Source organism: Panthera uncia, chromosome D1 (assembly GCF_023721935.1).
Source record: "Panthera uncia isolate 11264 chromosome D1, Puncia_PCG_1.0, whole genome shotgun sequence".
NCBI classification, from domain to species: domain Eukaryota; kingdom Metazoa; phylum Chordata; class Mammalia; order Carnivora; family Felidae; genus Panthera; species Panthera uncia.
The window spans coordinates 56250542-56273167 of record NC_064808.1 but is presented as its reverse complement, the minus strand read 5'-3'; the positions used below and the strand labels follow the sequence as shown (position 1 = coordinate 56273167).

The 22626-nt window shown below is 51.2% G+C and overlaps 2 protein-coding genes across 6 annotated transcripts in view; one reads left to right on the top strand and one right to left on the bottom strand.

Moving 5' to 3' along the window:
- Positions 1–21005, top strand: part of MAP6 (microtubule associated protein 6) — a 160360-nt gene extending 139355 nt beyond the window's left edge. For 4 of the 5 annotated variants that reach the window (XM_049619567.1, XM_049619561.1, XM_049619558.1 and 1 more), the window contains 2 exons: positions 501–700; positions 19879–21005. In XM_049619567.1, coding sequence (XP_049475524.1) covers positions 501–700; positions 19879–20869 — 1191 coding nt within the window. In that variant the 3' untranslated portion in view covers positions 20870–21005. The remainder of the gene's footprint in view (positions 1–500; positions 701–19878) is intronic. The other variant, XM_049619571.1, reaches the window with a different exon arrangement.
- Positions 1–22626, bottom strand: part of RPS3 (ribosomal protein S3) — a 780806-nt gene that overhangs the window by 590707 nt on the left and 167473 nt on the right. The gene's annotated exons all lie outside the window — the stretch shown is intronic.

The window sequence follows — 22626 nt, the reverse complement described above, 5'->3', positions numbered from 1 at the left end:
CCCGCCACCTCTGCAGTCTGGGCCTCCGGTGTTGGAGAGCCTCGCTCGTGGCAGAGAAGAGAGCATTGGGAAGCACGGGCTGCCCCTCCGGTTTCTGTCGGAGGTGACCCACATCACTTCTGCTCACATGTCATTGACGGAAGCAAATCATAGGCCTGCCTGAGTTGAACAGGGTGACGAGGTATAATCTTCCCTTAGGGAGGGACGGCAGCAGATGTTGCAAAACAGTAACATCATCCACCACCAGGGTGGTTCAGTGGTGACAGCCACCATGCCGGAGAGCCACTGAGCGTGTGGCCAAAGCCACTGACCAGCCGGTTTACGCAGGAGAAGCCAAATGACTTACCGCCACTGAAAATACCTTATGCCCTGCGCTCCCTCAACGCCCAGTGTTGTCGTTAGAGTTACTGTTTGGCTAATCGTTGTCTTCTCTCTAACTTCTCTCTCTCGCTCCCTCCCCTTTTGTGTTTCTGTATTTGCGGTCTGTCTGTCTCTCCAAGCAGGTGGAAAAACCTAGCGTTCAGAGTTCCAAACCAAAAAAGACCTCAGCAAGCCATAAGCCCCCGCGGAAGGCCAAAGACAAGCAGGTGGTGTCGGGCCGGGCTTCCAAGAAAAAGAGCACAGAGGGTGCCAGTGCCGCCCAGCCTGATGACAAGGAGCAAAGTAAAGAGATGAACAATAAACTGGCTGAGGCTAAAGAGTAAATTTCACTGCACTTTCCTTTTATCCTTCTTTTTTTTTTTTTTTTTTTTTTTCCTTTTTTAACCAACCAACAAAAAAAGGCCACAAAATTGATTAGAGGCTTCTCATCTGCCTTGGTCCCGAGTGTTCCGGGAGCTCTTTGGTTTGGTTTCTTTCAGTGGAGGGATGCCGTTTCAAAGACCTCGCGGCATGCCTCCTCTCCAAATCTAGATGGGCCGGGCTGAGTGCGGCGCGGGTGTCCGTGCCGCAGGGGCCCCTGGAACACCAGGGACCCCGGGAAGCGCTGCTCACTGGTTGTGTCTCCCACGGCAAGTGAGAGCGCTCGCTGGCGAGGGGGGCAGGCAGGCCTTAGCATGCAGAGGCAGTTCCGAGTGCCTGGACGTCTTCTGGCCACACTTGGGAATGCCTGTAGGGTGTCCTCCCCCTGTTCTCCCCCAAGGCCCGTGTCAGCGATCGGTTCTGAACTTGAGGTGAATGTGTTCTTTTCCAAACTTCGGAGGGTTATCATGTGCTTTAGAAGCTCAACTTGGGCTTCAGCGATGGACAACGTTTGTGGCCAGATTTAAAAAGCAAAAAAACCTCGGCCTTAACGTCCGTACAATGAATCTTGTCTGTTAAGTTGAAGTAACTTTTCATAGAATTTTCTGTTAGAAACGCGCGACTCCATTTAGTTTCCTATCAGTGGGCTTTCCGTTGGATGCCAAGTAATAGATATGCCACTGATGACTCAGACCAGGCCAGGGTGAAAAGGTTAGGTGTTTTAGGTACGTTCTAGACATCACAGGAAGATGAAGAAATTGAGAGGAGAGTATTCTCCCCCGTTTACCCTCAGCCTATCCAGTGTTACCAATTTTGCAGAGCAACTGGTTACAGATGACTGAGGAAGGAAGTTCAGGGTGTAGGGTAGTGTGTTTAGAACGTGGCTTCCTTGCTTCTGAGAAACACAAGGTTGGAAGTAGACGTAGGACACGTGTGGTGATGTTCACTCTCCCTTCCCAAACCCGTGTTTGCTCTGTTCCTCGGAGAGGACCGAGGCTGCTGAGCTTCGGGTTAGAGGAAATTTCTGTGACTTAGCTGAAGATTAGGAGAGTTCCCTAGTAAGTGATTAGCAAGCATTTTAACCTCACTGATGAATGAAAGCAGCTCTCACCGTATCGTGTTTTGCGTGTCTGTGTGGCCAACGCCCCCCCCAGTGGGGTGGCAAGTGGCACCTTAGTTGTGCTAGAGTTGTATCGTAGGCATTAGTCAGAGAGTTGTGAAAAGACCCCCAGTGCTCACGAGGGAACCCAAAATACCTACCGGAAAAATTGCATTCCCAAACCTTGCGACGTGTACATCGCTCGGTACGCTTTCTTTCTCCCGTCCTTGAAATCCTGACCGTCGCCGGCACCGTACACGGCTGGGCCTTCGTCTGGTGCCCAGCCGCTGCTGGGTAAGGATGGCGGTGGCGGTGGAGAGCGGGGCCGCGCCAATCCCTTTCAGTCCGTGTGGTGTGGAGGAAGCGGGGCCTCCCCCAGTCCTCTCCGGTTCTGACCATTCAGGCAGCAGAGTCACTGTTTACGCCATCTTGTCGGGCACTTGGGCTGGCTGAGACGTCTTTCGCAAATTCGTCAAGTGTGTGCTGTGCGGGCCGCATTTGTTAAGAGAACAGGACTCTTAGAAAGGAGGCGCTCGGCCGGGCCCACCGTCACCTTCCTTTCTATCTCAGGGCGTGGAACTGAGATGTTTTGAAGAAGGTAGAGACTGTCAGCGAGTTTCAGTGTTCACGCATCACAGATTTGGATGCCTGTCTGGAAATGACCAGAGCAGATCTCAGTGTTGATTCTAGCTATCTGCTAGCTAATCTTAACGTTAACCAGAGAGCTCTAGCAGCGTGATCGTAACTTGACCCAGAGAATTTTGCCAACGTGTGTTCATTCGCTCAAGATCTGGCATTCGTCAGGCGTGTCGATGTTAGCCACAATTTGAATTTCTCCAGAGAACCGTCATATGTGTTTTACAGATCAAGTAAGTCAGACTTTACGATGCACAGAGGAACGTTCATTCCACGTTCTCGTCCTGAACGCCTGTGAGCCAGGCACCGTGTTAGGCACCCCGGCTACTCTACATAAATCTGTCTCCACAGCAGCACAACCATATGATGTGATCTCGGTGCCTGATGCGAGTTTCTTTGCCCAAATTGTAGCTTCCCACCCACTTTGCAGCCCCAGGGACTGAATTTCCTACCCTGCCCCACCTACGGCTTTAGATGCAACCTGTATCCTGTCTTTTCAACCCTTCAGCCCCCCCCCCCCCCCCCCCCCCTCCCCCCCCCCCTCCCCGCTGTCTTTTTAACTCCTGTGATTGAGAAAACCCTGTTTGTAGTTCACTTTGACTCTTGAATGTGTCACTTCACGGCCAGAAACTTCCTTTGATTTCTACTGTTTACAAATGAAACTCAGCCAATCTCATTCTGTATCCCAAACATACTGGTTGAAACTGACACTGGTTTCACAAACAGTATTTTGGTTTTGCCTTTCTGAAGATGACCAAGCTTCCGATGCCTGTCTGTCCACTTTTGTATATCTCCCTGCCGATTCCCCAACTCCCCTGGCAAGAGAGCAAGGCCCGAAGCGTTCCCACTGCCTGCTTTGCTTGCCTGCAAAAACAATGCCTAAGGCTGTGCGCTGGCTCCTCCAAGTTTTTCCTTATCTGCTGGTGCTTCCAACCTGTCCATTATACCTTTGCCTCTCCAAGGCAGACAGGAAGTGTCTAATTACGATTTTGTGGCCTGGGTTTTGTTGCATACCACAGATTGTCTATGTAACGTGTAACGCACACCTCTCTTGGTGCTATTCCATTCCTGCTGTTAGTAAGAAAATGACAAAAAATATTCATGTATAGCCAATTGATTGTGACGTGCTTGTGGTCTGTGCTTGCTCAGAAACAAACAAACAAACAAACGGTTTTTTTCCGATTATAAATAAATGCTAAAGACGAACACCACTTTCTTGATCTTATTTCCTTGGTAAGGCCCAGCTGAGTAGGTGAAGGAGCCAGCCTTTGCCATTTGAGCCACTCTCCACGAGGTGAGCTGTGCCCTGCAGTTGTTCTGGGGTTCTCCATAATGCAGCTTGACTCTTTTAGATTGCCTCTCAGATACTAATTGCAAGCAGTCAGAGCTAAGTGTTGGGAAAGGCGAAGATGGACCGAGAGACCCACTGGCCAACAAGGTAGTGTAACGTTTTGATCCCGTGTTGCTGGGGATTGAGTGAGCGCCTGCACCCAGCACTGCGTCGCCACACGGGGAGGCTGGGCCCTGATTCTCCACCCCCCTTCCCGTCCACCCGGAGGACTGTCGGTTCTGGCTTTTTCTCCTCCCAAGAGATGGCAGGGACACCTTCACTTAATCATTCCGTCTGGTCTGGTCGTTGTGAAGGTTCCACCCTCCGGGGGCTGGCTCACTGTGTGGGTGGGTTATGGGGCGACGGTCTTGTTTGTGCCTAACATGGGAGGGTGGAAACAGCCGTAAGAGAGATCCAAATAAGGTAACAACGGACCAGGTAGCTGGTTGCTCCTGTGAAGGGCAGGTGTCTTAGTACCAGGGGTGGGGAATCAGAAGGCTTCGTGGGGGAGGGAACCTCGGAGAATGAGTGGGATGTGGGTGTGCAGGGCGCGTGGGGGTAGGCCCACAGGCAGGAGAGCATATCTGGGAGGGAACCTCAGATTTAGGGCCAGGTTTAACCACTGGGATATCCTTCTGCTGCAGCGGGAGACAGAAGGTTATATACTTTTTGTGTGGGATCCCTCTTCCTTTTACTAACGTATGTTGATTGAATACCTATCATGTGCCAGGCACTGTGCTGGGCACTAGGGAACCAAGATGACCGAGACCCCACCTCTGGTCACTGTGGGCCATGAAGGAGGAGCCCATTCTAGCTGGTTCCATGGATCAGGGAGAACTTCAGTGGATGAGCGGGTGATGACCAGGTGAACAGAGTCTGGGGTGGCCAAGGCATGCCAGACAGAAGGAGCTGCAAAAGTGTGCAAAAGTGTGGAGGGGTCCAATACCAGGTGAGCTCAGGGCCTGGGGGAGCAGTTCACTCAGGGAGGGTCAAGGCAAGGGCTGGGAAGTCATGGAAAGGCCTGGCGCCATGTGAGTGGGCGGTTACTAACTGGGATCTCCATTCCATACACCCAGACTGCACCCCCTGACCTTTGCATGCTCCCTGCCATCATGCTTCTTGCCCTTACCCACATATGGGGCAACAGCCACAGGTCCTCTCTTGCTTTAGGCTAGGAGCTCTAGGCCGGGACTTTTATTCTAATGCTGGTCCCCAATTTGGGGGTTTTGGGGAGGAGCCATGGTGGGGCTCGATCAAGGGTCATATATATGAAAACCCACTATCTATTTGTTTTCCAGATGAACAGGAAACACTCCACCCACCTGCCTGCTTTTGTGTAAGGCAGAAAACGCAAAATTCTGTACAATGAATGAAACATACTTGAAAGTATATTATTCAGCTCTTTTTTGATCAGTTAATTGCCTTGACCAAAACCAGGGATTGAGAGAGGTAGAAAGAAAGACAGGCGTAAAACAAAGAGGTAGACATAGAGGCCAAGGGGGAAAAAGACCCACAGAGAAACACATATGTGGCGACACCCATAGTAAGCGGAGAAAAGGTGAGGTGTACTCAGAATCAGACAGAGGTCATGAATCAGGCAACTGAGGAGGCAGCGGGGTGGAGAGCCTTGCTGGCTTCATCTGTGTGACCAGAGGTCTGGCCTCCGCCAGAGCCTCGGCCTGTGGTTCCCTCCATGCTCCCCGATGCCGCCCAAAGCCCAGGAGGCAACTCTATAACCTATAACTAGTGCCGCTTCCCCCAAACAGCTAACAAACAGAATTAAAACCAGCCTGCTAGTTTTAAAATAGGTCATTGCTGCTAAATTAGTTATAAGTGTATTTTAATTCTTCCTTGCAGTTTGTGAGTTCTTAGTGAAACCCATCCCTCATTTTTTTTGTGGGTTTTTTTTTTTTCACTAGGGTTTAAAATTTATAACCTGTTTCTCATAGATTAGGGCAGTGTTAAGTCTCACTTCACCAAGGTATGAACTCCCTTAATGTAGCATCGTGGTTTCAAGGTCCTTTTACTGCTAAAATGTCTTAAAGCGGTTTACCTTCTCAGGACCACAGGTATAAAAGCTTTCTTGCAGCGTGTAGCCTGTGGACCATCTACTGGTAAGGCAGGACCCTACCCCAGCTCCACCTGAGGCCACCGAGACAGGAAAGGCAGCTGTTTCAAAACAATGGCACGAAACCTTTCTTAGACTCCACTCTTGCCGAAGCAGACACAGAGCCCGAAGCTGCTTCATCCCGCTGGCCTCTGAGGCACTGATCCTCATGACACCCAGACCATCTAGAATGCCTATAACAGAATCCGCATCACCGCATACCTTATCGTGTGAGCCGGTTGACACTGGCCGTGACTTGGGCCTCTACAAGTCAGTGCCAGCTGTACAACCCCGTGTCATTCCCTGAGCGCTCTTGGCCTCGCTGTCCGCCTCTGAAAATGGGGACACTGACACCCACCTCAGGGGAGAGGAGCCAGGGTGAAATGACACGATGGCCATAGGGAACCCACAATGGACACTAACTACAGGTCATTTCAGGCCCTCCCCCTTCCTTTTACAGTGCTTGATGGTCTGTGTTCACTAGCTTCCTGATAGAGAGTTAGCTTTAGGTCATCTCAGACAATGCGTGAGGTGGATTGAGGCAAACACTGATTAAGAAGAATGCTTTTAAAGAATTCTGGCTGTCGAATCACCTGGAGTCCACAGACCTAAACAATAATATCTTAACAATTTGTATGTATTGACTGCCCACAAAGCATTTCTTTCTGTGCCGTTCTATCGACCCCTCCTAATCTGGAGCAAGTGTCTGTGCCAGGTAACAGAGAAGGAGGCTCAGAGAGGAGGGGGAGCCTGGATGGAGCCCAGGGCTTCTGCCCCGCAGCCTGCACTGCGTCTCTCCTTCCCCTGAGGGAGGCTGGGGCTGGCCCGAAGTGAATCAGGCTTCAGTCATCAAGCTGGATTCTTTTAAATTTTTTTTTTTTAATGTTTATTTTTATTTCTGAGACAGAGAGAGACAGATCGTGAACGGGGGAGGGTCAGAGAGAGAGGGAGACACAGAATCCGAAACAGGCTCCAGGCTCCGAGCTGTCAGCACAGAGCCCAACGCGGGGCTCGAACTCACGGACCGTGAGATCATGACCTGAGCCGAAGTCGGACGCCTAACCGACTGGGCCACCCAGGCGCCCCAAGCTGGACTCTTAAATAAAACTACACCCATACCTCACAGGTGCCGCAGTCTGGTCAGGCCACTGCAGGGCCTCCCGCAGGCTTCCCTAGAATCTTTAAATCTTGGGACCCAGATACAAATGTTGGGGGGGGCGCAGATTAAGATTTGATCAGGTCTCCCCACACAACTGGCTCAAACATCCTGACTGAACTGGCCAACTGCCTCAGCCAGATGTAAAGGTTTATCTCCCTGGGGTACTAAATTAACTGGGTAACTACATTGCATGGTTATTGAACACAGAATGATCCAGCAAATTTTTCTTTCTGAAGAATTATAGTTGGTACTAGAGATACTGAGATAAAACTGGCATCCGCTACCTGAGGCATTGGGTCAGAGACCACTATTTTGTGCTTTTAATTTCCAACGGTAGACCTGAGCTTAATTCTCTGCCCCTTGTCCTCATATAAATGGTCCTTAATTGCTGGTTAACTTTGACATTGTCTGCAACTGTCTCAACCCAGACATCTTATCTGGGGCCCAGGGAGTTTCAGATGCTGAGATAAATAAATTCCTGCCGTGGCTACTGGTTTAAGTTGCCGGAGGGATCTTTAGAACATGCAAATCTGACCATGTCACACCCTGCCTTCAACCATCCGTGGGCTCCTTGTGGCCCGCAGAAGCTTATTGTCCCCTCGGTGCACCATGCTGCTTCTCACCTCCATGCCTTTACCCACGCCGCCCCACCTGCTCCGATTGCCCTTCTCCTGCTTCTCCACCTGGCTAACTCATCCTTCGAGACTCTGCTCAGGGGACCGCTCCAGGAAGCCCTTCCCGCACCTCCCACGCTGGCTGGGTAAGACGCTCCCTGTGTGTGTCTTCATCACAGAACTCACCACGTGTACTGTGCTGCCTGCTCATGTGTGTGTCCCCTGCGCTGGACTGTGCTCCCCCGGGGCCAGGACCAGCTCCTTCTGTTCACCTGTGTAGCCTTAGCTGCTGGCCCAATGCCTACCTCAGAGAACGTCTTCTAAGTTGTTTGTTGAATGAATAATGAGTGAGCGAATGAATGATGATTTTCACCATCTGCCTCCCTATTCACCACGGTGCCCCCACAAGGCTTTATTCTGCCTAATAACTGCCTCTGCTCACATGAAAAGGGTGGTTTCAAGAGAGGTCACAGCACAGATCACGGAGCAGTCAATGGCTGCTTTTGTAACGGCCAGCCTACCTCTGTACTTTACGTAGCCACTTTTTCTAAACAGGCCTGACTTCAAAAAATCATAGACTCTTGGTTAGAGGGTAATCTTAAGAGGCTGGCTAATCCCACCCCCTGCCCGGTGCAGAGCTCCTTACTTCATGACAGCAGAGAGGCATCTGCTGAGGGGATGTCTTAGGAGTCAGGGCTGGGAGTTAGAGCCAACAGGCCTGGTTTTAAATCCAAGCTCTACTGTTTACTAGCTGTGTGACCTTGGCTGAGTCTCTTAATTTCTTTGAGCCCCAGAGAGATAAGTGTAATACAAGTATCCATCACTATCCAAATCTGTTTGGTTCCCAAATCTAGAAAGTAGAAGTTTGGTCAGCAAGGGACATAGTTGTTCTTCTTTCTTTTTTTATCCATTTTTGAGAGAGAAAAAGAGAGAGAGAGAGAGAGGACAAGTAGGGGAGGGCAGAGAGAGAGAAGGAGACACAGAATCAGAAGCAGGCTCCAGGCTCCGAGCTGTCAGCACAGAGCCCTGCGTGGAGCTTAAACCCACGAACCTTGAGATCATGACCTGAGCAGAAGTCAGTTGCTTAACTGACTGAGCCACCCAGGCGCCCCAGAAAGGGACATAATTTTATTTGAATCTTTTGGTTCCAGAGTTTGGGATAGCAGGTGGTAAGAGTTCTAATAGCTGGCAATACCTGCTTCTGATCCACAGAACTGTCTCTTGTGAGGGCCCAGTGATGATGCATGTGAAAGTCCTCTGTCAACAGCAAAGCGGAACACCCTTCTGCTTTGTCAATAGTTCATTTTCTGGATGGTTTCGCTTCCCAGTCACTTCCCTGTGACTGTGACTTACCACCCTTGGTCCCAACGACGTGGTGGCTGGAGCGAGCTGTGGTAAATCCCTCTGTCACACCATAGCCTGAGACAGAGCCCACCTAGTACTGGTTCTTGCTGCCCTCCTCCCATCCCCAGCCTTTCCCCAGCCCCTCCTCTCTGAACTCACCACGAAATCACCCGGTATAGATTCCATTTCCGAAATTACATGTTCATTTTAACTGAGCCCCTCTGGACACACGGAACCAATTTTGATTAATTGCTCCAGATCTCAGCCTTTGCTTTAGATGGGGTGGAAAGAAAGGACAAAAATTGATTTGCAAGTTCCCAGGAGTACAGAACTAGACCGGAACTGAGCCTTTGTCTGGTTGCCTTAGTTTAGCGCTTCACATTTTTAAAAAGGGTCATTAGCAAGATTATGAGACTCTTGGCAACCCCTTTGAGACCATCAGCTATGCGCTTGACTTTGCCTTCTTGGTGCTAAAACAACCGAGGATGTTTTTTTAAATACTTATCATACAACTGGGGATTTATTTAATTTCTCGTAACAGGTTATCTCTAGAAAAGATATTTAGCAGCAAAAAGGAAAACACCACCACCACAGGGCAGAAAACCCAGCTATCGAGCGCCCCGGGGGTAGCCATCTCCCTGCGCTTCATAAGCACAGACCTGCCCGCAGGGAACCTGCAGTCAGGCTCCACTTCTGTAAAATGCAGAGTGGGCACAGCCTCAGGGAAGGAAAAGAAAGTGTGTTTGGCTTTCCTACCTTGGTCCTCACTGAATCCTCACAGAAGGCTGGAGAGGTTGGAGGTCTTCTACAGACAAAGAAATCAAGACTTCGCTTAAGTAACAGAGGCGCACGACTTGTAAGTGGTGAGCCAGGATCTGGAGCCATGTTTGGGTTACTAACGCCCCCCCTCTTCGTCCAGCACTCGGGACCACTTCTGGGATTTCGGTTGGGAAGATGTGCGTCCTCCTAAACTAGCAGCCTCTTCATCCTGTCCTTTCCCTGCTCCAAATCCTGCAATGACTCTGGGTCCTCTTGTCATCTGCGGAAAAGGAGTCAGATAAAGGCCACAGATGTTGTGATCAGCACGGTCACCACCCCCTCCCCACCTTCTGCCTGGCGACCCCCTACCCCCCACCCAGAACAAAGCCTTGTGGTGGCAGCATTTTCCCTAGCTGTGGTCCTAACTGTTCCCCCTGTGCTGATGTGCCACATCTGGGTGCATTCTGTGTGGCTCCAGGCTGGTAGACGGATTGGCAGCCGTACAGGTATGGGCGTAGATGGGCACTCTTAGACCAGGATGCTGCTGCTTTCTGGGACTGTCTTCTTTGCCAGGGCCTGCTGAGTATCAGGCAGTAAGCCCAGGGGAGTGGTTGTGTCGGGGAGGCAGGAAGGGCCGAGGTGAAGGGGGACCGGTGGCTGGGGGCCTGGCCCCCAAGAGGGGCAACTTTCTTAGGCGACGCAGTTGGGAGCTTGGAGCTGGGGGACCCGCAGAGGTCAGTGGCTCCCGCCTCCCGCACCAGGCAGAACCAGTCAGGGTCATCTCCAGCCAGACCCTGCTTAGACCTCGGCAGAGGAATTGGGAATCTCTCTAGTTGGAGTCTCGCTCCTCAGGGATATTGTTGGAGAGAGGAAAGAGCTTGACTCAAAAGTCTGTCCTCCTTGGTTGAGGTCTTGACATAGCCACAAACTTACCCTGCGATCTTAGGCAACCCACTTCCCCTTTCTGAGCTTCATTTCCACCTACAGCTGGAAAATGGGTGGGGGGGGGGGGGACAGGGGACACCCCCCTCATGCCTCGCAGCTGCCTGGCCGGCAGGGCTGCTCCGAGAATAGTGTGCCATGTTGTATGCCCTACTAGAAGCCCGTGAAGGGCAAAAAGGTATTAAGGCAGTTAAAAATAAGACATGATTTGCGTGCCGTGGAAACGTGGCTGTTAGAATTTGATCTTGTTTGAGTGGTGTTTACAACATCTCACTCCTACTCCTACTATGTGCCCTGTCCGCCCCATGCCAGAGCTCCCCGGTTCTCGCTTCGGCGGCTTGGCATTTATTAAATGTTCACAGAAGGAAGGAGGGAAGAAAGGGGGGGGAGGGGAAAAGGAGAGAGGGAGGGAGGGAGGGAGGGAGGGAAGGTGAGAAAGGAAAGAGAGGTGAAGCTGATGCTGGTCTGTGGTCTCTCCCCAGCCTGGAGAGGCAGCTGTAAAGCAGTCAGTAAAGCCTCCGATGGGGCTGCTGTGAGCAGGGAGGCTCTGTGGCCACATGGGAGGAGTACCGACCCCTGCAGGTGGAGGGCTCCACTGAGGAAGTGACTCTGGAACTGAATCTCTACTCCCGGAGGAGGAGAAGAGGGGGTTACCGGACAGGACAGACGGGGAGGGGTGGTGGTGGCCCGCAGGGCGCGCGCAGCCGAGAGAAAGCTAAAGCCGTCGAGGGTTGTGTAGATGGAGGTACAGACTCTGGGGCAGAGGCGGTGCCTCCTGCTTGGAGACACCTGCACTAGCATTTTCAGTTCTGGGGGGGGTCACACTTTCCGAAGGACGGAGCGGGGGGGCGACCTAGCTGTGCTATGAGGAAAGCAGTCAGGACAGCGAGGGCTCCGGAAACCAAATATCTGAGGCGTGGTCGGTGTCTGTTGCCCAGAGAATCCAGGAGGAAGGACACAATCGCTGCCCCTTCAAAGAGCTGAGAGGCTGTCCCGGAGCCAGGAGGCACGACATTTCCTGAAAGGGCGGCCCCGGGGCATGACATTTCCTGAAAGGGCGGCCCCGGGGCATGACATTTCCTGAAAGGGCGGCCCCGGAGCACAGAACCGGGAGCAGGGCAGGGATGGGAGGGAGTGGAGCTGACCGAAACACAGGTTTCCGCTCAGGGTCGAAACACGAGGCCACCAAGAGGTGTGTGCCCTACCTCGGGGCAGCGTGGGCCGTGGAGGGGCCCGTTGGCAGGGAGAGAGTGACAGAACTCAGCAGACCCGATGACTCTCAGGAGTTGCGCTTTCCTAGAGCAGACAGGGAAGACTGCTCCAGCCAAGCGACGTCTCTGCCCTGGAAGGGACCTCTGGGTCTCCCTGGCTGACGGTTTGGGGTCAGGGCTGCCGGGGGTGCCGGCACCCTGGCAGCTTTACGGTGTGCATGGTGTGTGTTTGTGGGTCTGTCCCCTGCTCCCCGCACCGGTGGGGGTGGGGGGGGGGCTCCTGAAGGGCCCAGGTCTCATTTACTCCCGCGCCCCCAGCACAGGGCCTAACCCAGAGCAGGGGCTCAGCGGACTTTGTCCCATGAATGGATAAAAGAGAAAAAACTGAAAGAGAATAAAGAGATACACCAGCCATCTGTTACTCACAAATGTCTGCAGGTGCTACTGTAGGGCAGACGCGAGATACTAGCGAAGCAAAGACGAGCCAGACACAGCCCCTGGGCCAGCAGGAGAGGCAGGTCATTACCAAATGCCAGGACAACTGCTGACAGTGGGGCTAGCACGGAGCCTGTCGGGGGGAGAGAGGCAGGAGTGGGAGTTCTTGTTTTGAGAATGCCTTGCCTCCTGCAGATTCTTCGTAAGAACAATGAGCCTTTCAAAGATGGTTTCCTTGGCCCTCCCCCTTCGGTAGCTGCATTTCTTATCCTGCCTTGGGAGCTTTGTTTGTGCCTGGGAAATGCGGGCTCCTGTGCGAGGCCCACGGGGGGCCGAGAGGAGGAGAGCGAAGCCACCAAATTACCGTGTCCGCTGTCTCCCCAGCCTTCTGCCAGAGGCCCCGACGTGCAGTCGGCCTGGGCCCTGGCTCAGCCCCCTCCCGCCCATCTTCGTTCCAAGTGAGTTTGCTCCATCCCTTCCACCCATTAAGATGTCGAGGGGCCCATGTTTCAGTCCTGGACCTGCTATCCATCAGCTGTATGGCTATGGGAGTGTCACTTGCCCACTCTGAGCCAGTTTCCCATCACAGAGTAACACAACTGGACTAGATCATTGAGTCCCTCTTTGGAAGTAACATGTACTAAACACCCATATTCCAGGGGTCACGCCAGGAGTGTTCCCACGAACTAATCCTCCCTAGAAGGTGAGCACTGTAATCCCCACCTTATAGATTATGGGTGCTGAGGTATAAAGGCCGGCATGCCTGTGATGACACCCTGTGGGCTAGAAAGATGTTGGGTCGTCATGCAAACCCAGCTCTTCTGGCCCCTGACCCAATCCACGCACTCCCCACCCCTGACCTGTGGGCTGCTCTTTACATTATAAGAAATGATCTATGTTAAAGCACCTGGCACCGAGCCTGGCACATGCTTACTGCTCAGAAAATAGGGGTTTCTTTCTTCTACAAGCCTTTTCCAAGCTGTGGAGGCAGGGGATTCACGGGGAGAGCCCATAGGTCCTTGATTTTTGAACAGGGCCCTACTTAGAGCACTGCCCCAGTTCTGGGCTACTTTGATGGTGCATCAGGAGACAGTCTGGGGGGGGGGGGGAAGAAGAGAAAACCACATGGGTGGATTATGGGATTAGAATTGTGTGCAAGGGTAGAAATCCAGCAGGAGGGAAGGAAGCCCTTTTTCCAAATAGTCTCTGGCAGGGCTCGCTAATCCTGTTTCCAGACTCTGATAAAGCATAGATCCAAGGCCAGTGTGTGTGTGCCCAGGAGGCAATTGCCTGTCTCCATGGTAACAGGAGGAAGGGCAGAAAATCAAGTTACTAAGACTTAGGATGTCTCATATAACCTTGGAACATTAAATTTTGCAAATACGACAGCACCCAGCACAGAAAAGCTCTCATTTATTCATTCATTTGACAAGTATTTAGTTGGGGTATCCCCTGCTGTTTTAGGTACAGACAATATGGTGATATGCAAAGTCGGCATGGTCCTGCCCTCTAAAAGCTTCAGTCTAGTAGGGGAAACATTAATCCAAAAGAATGCGAGTAATTAGCCTTGTGAAGGGGTGGGAAAGACAGTGCAGGGACTAGGAGAGCCTGTAGCTGGTGACCTTGTCCCATCGGTGGGGTCAGGGAAGGCTTCCCTGGGAAAGTGCTCCAGTGAGCTGAGAGATAAGGGATGAGTACACATTAACCAGGGCAAGAGGGAGAAAGAGAATGTTCTTGGAGGAGACAACAGCACGTGCAAAACTGGAAATGGAAAGAAGCAGGGCGTACTGAGGAACAGAACAAAGTCCTGGGAGCCTGGGGACATAGAGCCAGGAGGGCATTGGGAGCAGGCTGCTCAGCTAGATGGGGCCATGTAACAGGTTTCACTCTCTCTCTCTTTTTTTTTAATGTTTATTAATTTTTGAAAGAGAGAGAGAGAGACAGAGTGCAAGGAGGGGAGGGGCAGAGAGAGGGAGACAGAATCTGAAGCAGGCTCCAAGCTCCGAGCTGTCAGCACAGAGCCTGACATGGGGCTCAAACTCATGGACCACAAGATCATGACCTGAACCGAAGTCAGACGCTCAACCAACTGAGCCACCCAGGCGCCCCTAACTGGTTTTACTCTTTATGCTGAGTGCAATGAGAGCCCTGAAGAGTTGTAAGCAAAGGGGGTTGCTTTTTGGAAAGGTCATTCTGATTTCTGTATGAAGAATGGATTGGAGGAGGAGGAAAGGATACCAGTTAGGAGGCCGTGACCGTGGTCCATGGAAATGATGACACAGCTGGTGGAGGAAAGGGAAGGAGGGAAAGAAGTGGAAAAATTCACGAGATAAATGTTAGGAGCCGGAACAGATGTTTCCTGATGGATTGGGTGAAGGTTTTATGGAAGAAGGAGATATCAAGGAAGACGCTGGGTTTCTGGCTGGGGCCGTGAGATGAATGATGAACCAGGTCTCAGGAACAATAATTTGTAAATCTTTCCGTTTGACCTTCTTTGTTGCAGGTACTGTGCTGGGCACTGGGGCTGCAGGCCGGGAGGATGGCCCCTGCCTTCAGGGAGCTCATGGGCACAGTGGGGGAAACTGACATTAAATGGGGTATCTGTGAATGTGGGAGAGACTGTAAAATGGTGCAGCAAGAGGGAGCTCATTTGGAGAGATGCAACCAGGACCTTGTGAGGAACTGGGGTCTGAGCCGAGCCGCCAAGGACAGACAGGGCAAAGCGGGTGAAAGGGGACAATCCAGGAGGCAGAAACAAGAAACAAAGCACAGGGGATGCGTAAAACAGCACGGGCTGCCCAGAGGACAGTGCCAGGAGGGTGAGGCTGGAGGGTTGGTCACCCCTCTCCCTGCCTTCCTCCAGGGCTGCCGTGAGGGTTCAGTGAGCTAAAGTAAGGAGGATGTGAGCATTTAGTAAGCTGTTACTACAGTTCATGGGAATGGACTTAACCACGTGATGCACCAAAGCGCTCTACAAATCTGGAGAACTGTGATTTCACATCCCTGCCCAGCAGGATCGTCTGATCCTCTGTTGTAAGAGTTCCTGACATTTGTATTGTTATCCCCATTTTATAAGTGGAGAAACTGAGGTCTCTAGTGGTTGAGTAATTGCCCAAGATCTCCAAGATCTTGCAGGCAATAAGCAGCACGGAAGCCTCAAGACGAATCCAACAGGTTGTTCTAGTTTCTGAGAGGGGAGCGGGCTGGGAGCCCGAGGGGGTCTGTGGCACGTGTTGTCCTGAGAAGATCTGCAGCTGACTCAGGGCTCCAGGTTTTTGGTTGCGCCGGTGGGGCCATGGCCGAGGACATGCCCATGCCAAGGACAGCTGGCCCGCGGGCTGGCGGGGCTGAATCCGGCCCATCTCACCTTGCCAACCGGCTGAGGGTGCAACTTAGAATCGTTCACATAGAAGGCACTGCGAGGGCGGCTTCTGCCAGCCTTACTGGGAATGGTGGGGCATTTTACAGACGGGGAGACTGGCAGGGCACTGTGGAGCCAAGTGATGGCCAGTCAGTGTCAACGAGAGTTTTATGTTGTCCTTGAGGGTGGCTCTGTCCATAGGAAAACCAACTGAGGCTGCTTTGGTTTCATTTATTATTATTATTTTTTTAAGACTTTATTCTTAAGTAATCTCTTCACCCAACACGGGCCTCGAACTCACAACCCCAAGATCAAGGGTCGCGTGCTCCACTGACTGAGCCAGCCAGGTGCCCCAAGGCTGCTTTGGTTTTAAAAATGAATGCTTAATTTATAAAAATAATGCATTTTAAAAATCTGGTAAAATTCAACAGTCTCTTTTAAGGGGGATTTTATAACCTAATTAATTGGGTTCCCTTAAATAATTTACATTAAATTATAAGTCATTTAAAACAAACTGGGGCGCCTGAGTGGCTCAGTCGGTTAAGCATCTGACCTCGTCTCAGGTCACGATCTCATGATTTGTGGGTTCGAGCCCCACATTGGGCTCTGTGCTGACAGCTCAGAGCCTGGAGCCTGCTTCGGATTCTGTGTCTCCCTCTCTCTCTGCCCCTCCCCAGCTTGCACTCTGTCTCTCTCTCTCAAAAATAAATAAACATTAAAAAATAAATTAAAAATAAATAAATAAAATAAAATACACTTAAAAATATAACTATTGGGTTATCATAAAAGTTCCATCATTGTTTTCAAAATTTGTAAAATTGTCTTCTATCTTTCAACTTAAAATCACAAATCTAAATTAATTACTCCATTATACATTTTATATTGGAGTCACAAAGCTAATCTGTTAGGTATTCTAATACGCCAAATTATTTGAAACATCACAGATGTGTTCAAAATCAATCTACATAGATTTTTCCTTAGCTTAATACCAAAAAAGGGTAAGATTGTAGATTTATCAATTTTATCATTTCTAATCTTCATTCTAAACCTTCCCATGAGTCAAGACACTTCCTCAGGAAACAGCTTCACCAACCAAAGCAATCTAGGGTTATACGTGGAATTAGGTTGCAGGTGGCTAAGAGGCTTTTTCAACAGAAATGTGGGGCTTGGCATGGGGGCCAGGGCCTCAAATACCCAGGGAAGTTCATTTTGCCCACACTGCGGGGCCAGCCCCCTGTTTCGTCTCCATGCCAGCCAGGGACGCCGAGTTTATGTGCTGCCAGTGAGGTAGGTTTTGCAGTGCAAGCCCCTGAGATCAAGTTAAGCCCTGTCACCTCTTGTGTCCCCTCCCTCAGCTCTGTCACCGCTTCACAGTGACCCCACCCAGGTTGTTCACTACCTGACGGGATTCATCCAATCCATTTCCTAGTTGGTTCCATTCTGAATTAGGTGATTTTTATCTCCTCTCTGGACGTACTTTAAATTTTTATTTATTTAATGTATTAAAATAGTATTAAAATAAATAAAATGTATTTATTTTATTTAAGTGTTTATTTTTGAAGGAGAGAGAGCGTGAGCGGGGGAGGGGCAGAGAAAGAGGGAGACACAGAATCCGAAACAGGCTCAAGGCTCTGAGCTGTCAGCACAGAGCCCGACGTGGGGCTCGAACTCACAGACTGTGAGATCACGACCTGAGCCGAAGTCGGACACTTAACCGACTGAACCACCCAGGCACCCCAGTATTAGATGTATTTTAATGCCGTCTTTGTAATCTGCGTACTTCGGGTGGCCTTGCCTGACTCCCTCTGCAAATGCTAAGGTCCCACTGATGGCAGCCAGCTGTGTCCAGCTGGCCAGAGCAGCTTGTGGTCTGGGTCATGCTGAGCCAGGGAGCCACCTTGGCCCCTGTCGGTCCACTGTGATGCTCAGAAACATCCAGAGGGATTGACAGAGTCTTCCTAGGATGCTGGGTACTCTGCTGAGAGACGTAGGTCCCCAGGGAACTCAAGATGCTACATACAGTAAAAAGCTTCTAGACTGGGATGACATATCACAATAAAAATAGTCCCAATATGTGTAGCGTTACTTCTAAATAAATAGAAAAATAATTTTTTTAAGTTTTTATTTTGAGAGAGAGAGAGAGAGGGAGAGAGGGGGGAGGGGCAGAGAGAGAGAAGAGAGAGAATCCTCAGCAGGCTCTGTCCTGTCAGCACAGAGCCCAACATGGGGCTCGATCTCATGACCGTGAGATCAAGACCTGAGTCGAAATCCAGAGTCGGTTGCTTAACTGAGCCACCCAGGTGCCCCATAAATAGAAAAATAATTGTAATATTGCATAGTAATGTCGTGGTGCAAGGTGCTCGGCCTACATGATCTCTAATCATAAACTTCTGAGTAAATATCATTATATCCAATGAAATAGATGACAAACTTGAGGCCCAGAGAGACAAAACCATCAGAAACTAGGGAAGTGGTATCAAGTAGGGGGTCTTACTAAACCAGCTTTAATAATCAGGTAAGACATAGTCCTAAAAGCTGATGGGAACTGTTAAAATGTTGAAGAGGATTTAAACTTAAATACTTGACTGGCCACAGAGCGTAAGAGAGTAATAATAGCTCCCCTGTACTGAGCAGCCTCTGTGCCCGGCACTACCACGGACAGAGGACAGGCTCCAGGAGCGGAAAGACCCAGACTCTAGAGTCCATGGAGGTCCCTCACTTTCCAAATCACGTGCTCCCTCCAGACCTCAGTTTCTTCCTCTGACAAGTAAGGGTAATACAGTCCTCCCCGCATGCTTCACAGGGTCACCGCGTTGCCGAAACGAGCTATGAGAAGGAGTGATTTGGAAATTGGAATGTGCCGTAGGTGTGCCAGTGTTTGGGACACTGGCTGAGTGCCTAATATCAGCCTGGCCTGCAAGGAAGGAGTGTGTGTTCTAAACTAGACGGGTGGCCTCTGCGTGTGGCCCTGAATGTGTCAGTGATGTCACCTGCTCTCCGCGATGTGGATGGGCCAAGGGATGAGGAGGGTGTCCCCAGTGAGGCCTGGTGAGAGGGTTGGATTCGGCTGCAGGGGAATCAGCCCCAGAGCCTTGGAGTAAGTGAGGGCAAGGGCCCGGGGTCAGTAGAGGGAGCCAGAAGTGGGGATAGAGCGGGGGGGAGCAGGGCCACTTCACTGCCTGAATGGGGAGTCCCCGCCACTCACCTCCAAAGGTGGGGGCAATGGCAGTGGCTCAGGCAACAATGTGGTGCATCGCCTATAGAGAATTTAAATGCAGTAAGAAAACCAATTAAAAGCCACTCTGCTTTTTATTATCACCTTGCGTAGGCTATTCTAAACCATGTTAATGAGAAAATACTTTCCCCTTAGTAGGAAGAGGTGTTAGAGGGACATTCTCCTGCCCTCTTTCTTTTATATATATATATATATGTATATAAAATGTTTACTTATGTTTGAGGAGGGGAGGGGCAGAGAGAGAGGGAGACACAGAATCCGAAGCAGGCTCCAGGCTCCGAGCTGTCAGCACAGAGCCCGACACGGGGCTCGAACTCGTAAATCGTGACATCATGACCTGAGCCGAAGTTGGACGCTTAACAGACTGAGCCACCCAGGCGCCCCTATCCTGCCCTTTGTATTATCCCTCTCCACAGTCAGTCCTTAACAAAGGATTTGGGGGCGGGGGGTAGCAAAGACCCTGAGAAGAGGGAAAGGGTACTGGCCTCTAGGGTCATCTGAGTGGATGGCTAAGACGGGCTCGCAGGAGGGCCCAGCTATCATGGAGGAAGGGAGAGCGGCCTGGGTGGAGTGTGGGGTGGACAGGCTGCTGGGATGCCCACAGCCACAGGAGGACTCTGAGCCCTCTGCTGTACTGCCCTCGTCAGCTGGGTGCCCCCCCGCTGTGCCACGCGCAGGTTATAATCAATTGGCAAGCACATTGAATGACTGATTCCTGAGCCTGCCCCTCCCCCCACTCCACGTTCTGTACTAAGAACATGGACATCAGATTCTCCTCTTGGCTCTCCAGGAAGAGTTCCCTTCCCAGGCTCCTCTAGGCCGAGACTTATCAGGCAATCTGTGCTCTGCCCAATCCTTGGCCTGAGCGTTGGCCCTCACAGTGACTACCTCTCTCTCCTCTGCAGGAGCCAGGTTGAACTCACCAGTGATTCACGTAAGAATCGAGGTCCTGTAGCCACAGAGCCAGACAAGGATCAAAGTCCTATGGGCCCAGGGCCTCTGAAAGATCAAGGTCCTGTGATCCAAGATCGTCCAAAAGATCAAGGCCCTATGGTCCCAGAGCCTCTGAAGGGTCAAGCTCCTGTGGTCTCGGGGCCTCTGAAAGATCTAGGTCCTGTGGGCCCCGCACCAGTTAAGGATCAAGATCACGTGGCCCCTGAGCCTTTAAAGAATGAAGGGTCTGTGATCACAGCACCAGTAAAGGAACAAGGTTCCTTGGTCCCGGTGCCTCCAAAGAATCAAAGTCCCATGGCTCCAGAAATAGTTAAGGATCAAGGTGCCATGGTACCAGAGCCTCCAAAGGATCAAGGGCCCATGGTCCCAGCGCCTGTCAAAGATCAAAGCCCCGTGGTCCCTGAGCCTGTGGATCAAGGTCCCATGGTCTCAGCACCTGGCAAAGATCAAGGTCCTATGGTTCCAGAGCATCTGAAGGATCAAAGTGCCACGGTCATAGCACCTATAAAGAATGAAAGTCCTGTGCTCTCTGAGCCTGTAAAGAATCAAGGTTTAGTGGTTCTGGAGCCAGCCAAGGATCAAGGTGGAGTGGCCCCAGAGATTCTGAAGGATCACGATTCTGTGGTTGAGGCACAGGTAAAGAATCAAGGTCCTGTGGTCCCAGCACTAGTCAAGGATCAAGGTCCCATGGTCCCAGAGCCTCCAAAGAATCAAGATCCCGTGGTCCCTGAGCCTGTGAAGAATCAAGTTCCCATAATCCCGGTGCCTCTGAAAGATCAAGACCTTCTGGTGTCACCACCAGCAAAGGACCAAGGTCCTGTGGTCCCTGAACCTCTGAAGACGCAAGGTCCCAAGGGCCCTCAGCTGCCCACTGTCTCACCTCCACCCCCAGTCATGATCCCAACTGTCCCCCACGCGGAATATGTTGAGAGTTCCCCTTGATACTCACCCCTTGACACACCAAGGAAGGATCTGGCAGTGGAAGTGCTCCCTCCCAGGGGCAGCGAAGACACATATTTAATCTGCATGAAACACGCGCTGTATAGTCTTGCTGGAATCTAATAAAGCTGGTCCCTCTGGCGCAGTAGCGTCTCTGGCTCTACTTGAGTGTGTGCGTGTGTGTGTGTGTGTGTGCGTGCGTGCACGCGCGTGCGTGCCATGCACATTTAAAAGAGGGCACGCGGGACTCTGCACGTATCCGTCTGGGGCAGATGAGTCTGAGAAACCCCCAGCTCTGCGAGTAGATAGTGTAAGATGGGAGGGGGTGGGAGTTGTTAGGAGATGGAGGGCAGGATCCCATGATGAGGATGTGGGGGCCGAACAATCCTGTGTCTCTCCTCCACTCTCACTCCCCCAGCGCCTCGCTTCTGACACCATACGTAAAGCAATTAGCCGACACCAGCTGGGTGTCCTGCGATGCGACTCAATTCTGACAGTATCCACCTGGGGATAGTGTCAGACCCCACAGGTTTTAAGGACTCAGCCCCACACGATTGCCCCCAGACCCCCATTGCAGATGCCACTTGAAGTCCCAGGCTGTAATTTATACTTCTGACTGCAGGATATCAATTGGGATCTCCACAACCCCCTACTGGGGTTCAAAAATTTGCTGGAATGTCTCACAGAACTCAGGGCAACACTTCCGTTTACCGGTTTATCATTAAAGAATAAAGGCTATAGATGAACATCCAGATGGAAGAGATGTAAGAGAAGGGGGAAGAGGCGTGAAGTTTCCATGCCGTCACCAGGCTCACCACCCTCTCAGTACCTCCAGCAACCCAGAAGCTCTTAGGCATGGTCAATTATTAACTCAATATCCAGCCCCTCTCCCATTCCCAGAGGATAGGGGTAGGACTTAAAGTTCGAGCTTCTAATCATAGCTTAGTCTTTCTGGCGACCAGCACCCAACTGGAAGCTATCCAGGAGACTACCAAGAGTTGCCTCATTAAAACAAAGGACAGTCCTATCATCTAGGGAATTCCAAGAGTTTTAGGAGCTCTGTGCCGGGAACCGGGGAGGGAGACCAATGCGTATATTTCCTATTATCTCACAGGTTGGGTCCCATGAACGCCTAGGAACAGGTACCAAACCACAGCAGGCTGAACCCCAGATTGGTCAGAGTTAAAGCCCAAAGAGGAGAGGACAGGAACCCAGTGGGTCCAAGGTAATTCTGGGTGACTGTTTTTCATCAAGGGCTCAGGCCTAAAGCTCATCCAGAGGACATGCTTCTTGAGCAGACCAGGCCTCTAATCAGAAGAGTCCCAGGACACTCATGAGGGTAGAACCTAACATCTGCTGATCCCCATTCAGTATCCAGGACAGCTCGGCCAAGACTTCTAAAACAATGCCTGAGGACCCTTGTACATTTTCAAGTCTGTTTTCCTTAGCACCCACTTTATCTCGCTCATCGTTGGGCGTTGAAGTCACATTGGCAAAGAAACCTCAGTCTTGCGGCAATAAAAGGTGGTGTGGGATGAGGCCCCGGGACAACTGAAGGGGTGGCTTTGAGAGGACACTGAAGAGAGAATCCTTGGTGGGGGCAGCCAGGAAGGCTTCTCGGAGAAAGTGGCCATGGAGTACAGACAGCTTGGGCAGGGGCTATGAAGGGTGTGGGTACAAGGCAGGGGTAAGCCCCTTCTGGAAGTCCTTGAATGAAAGGAACCGTATTTGCATGAGAGCTTGACCAAGGGGTGTGGCAG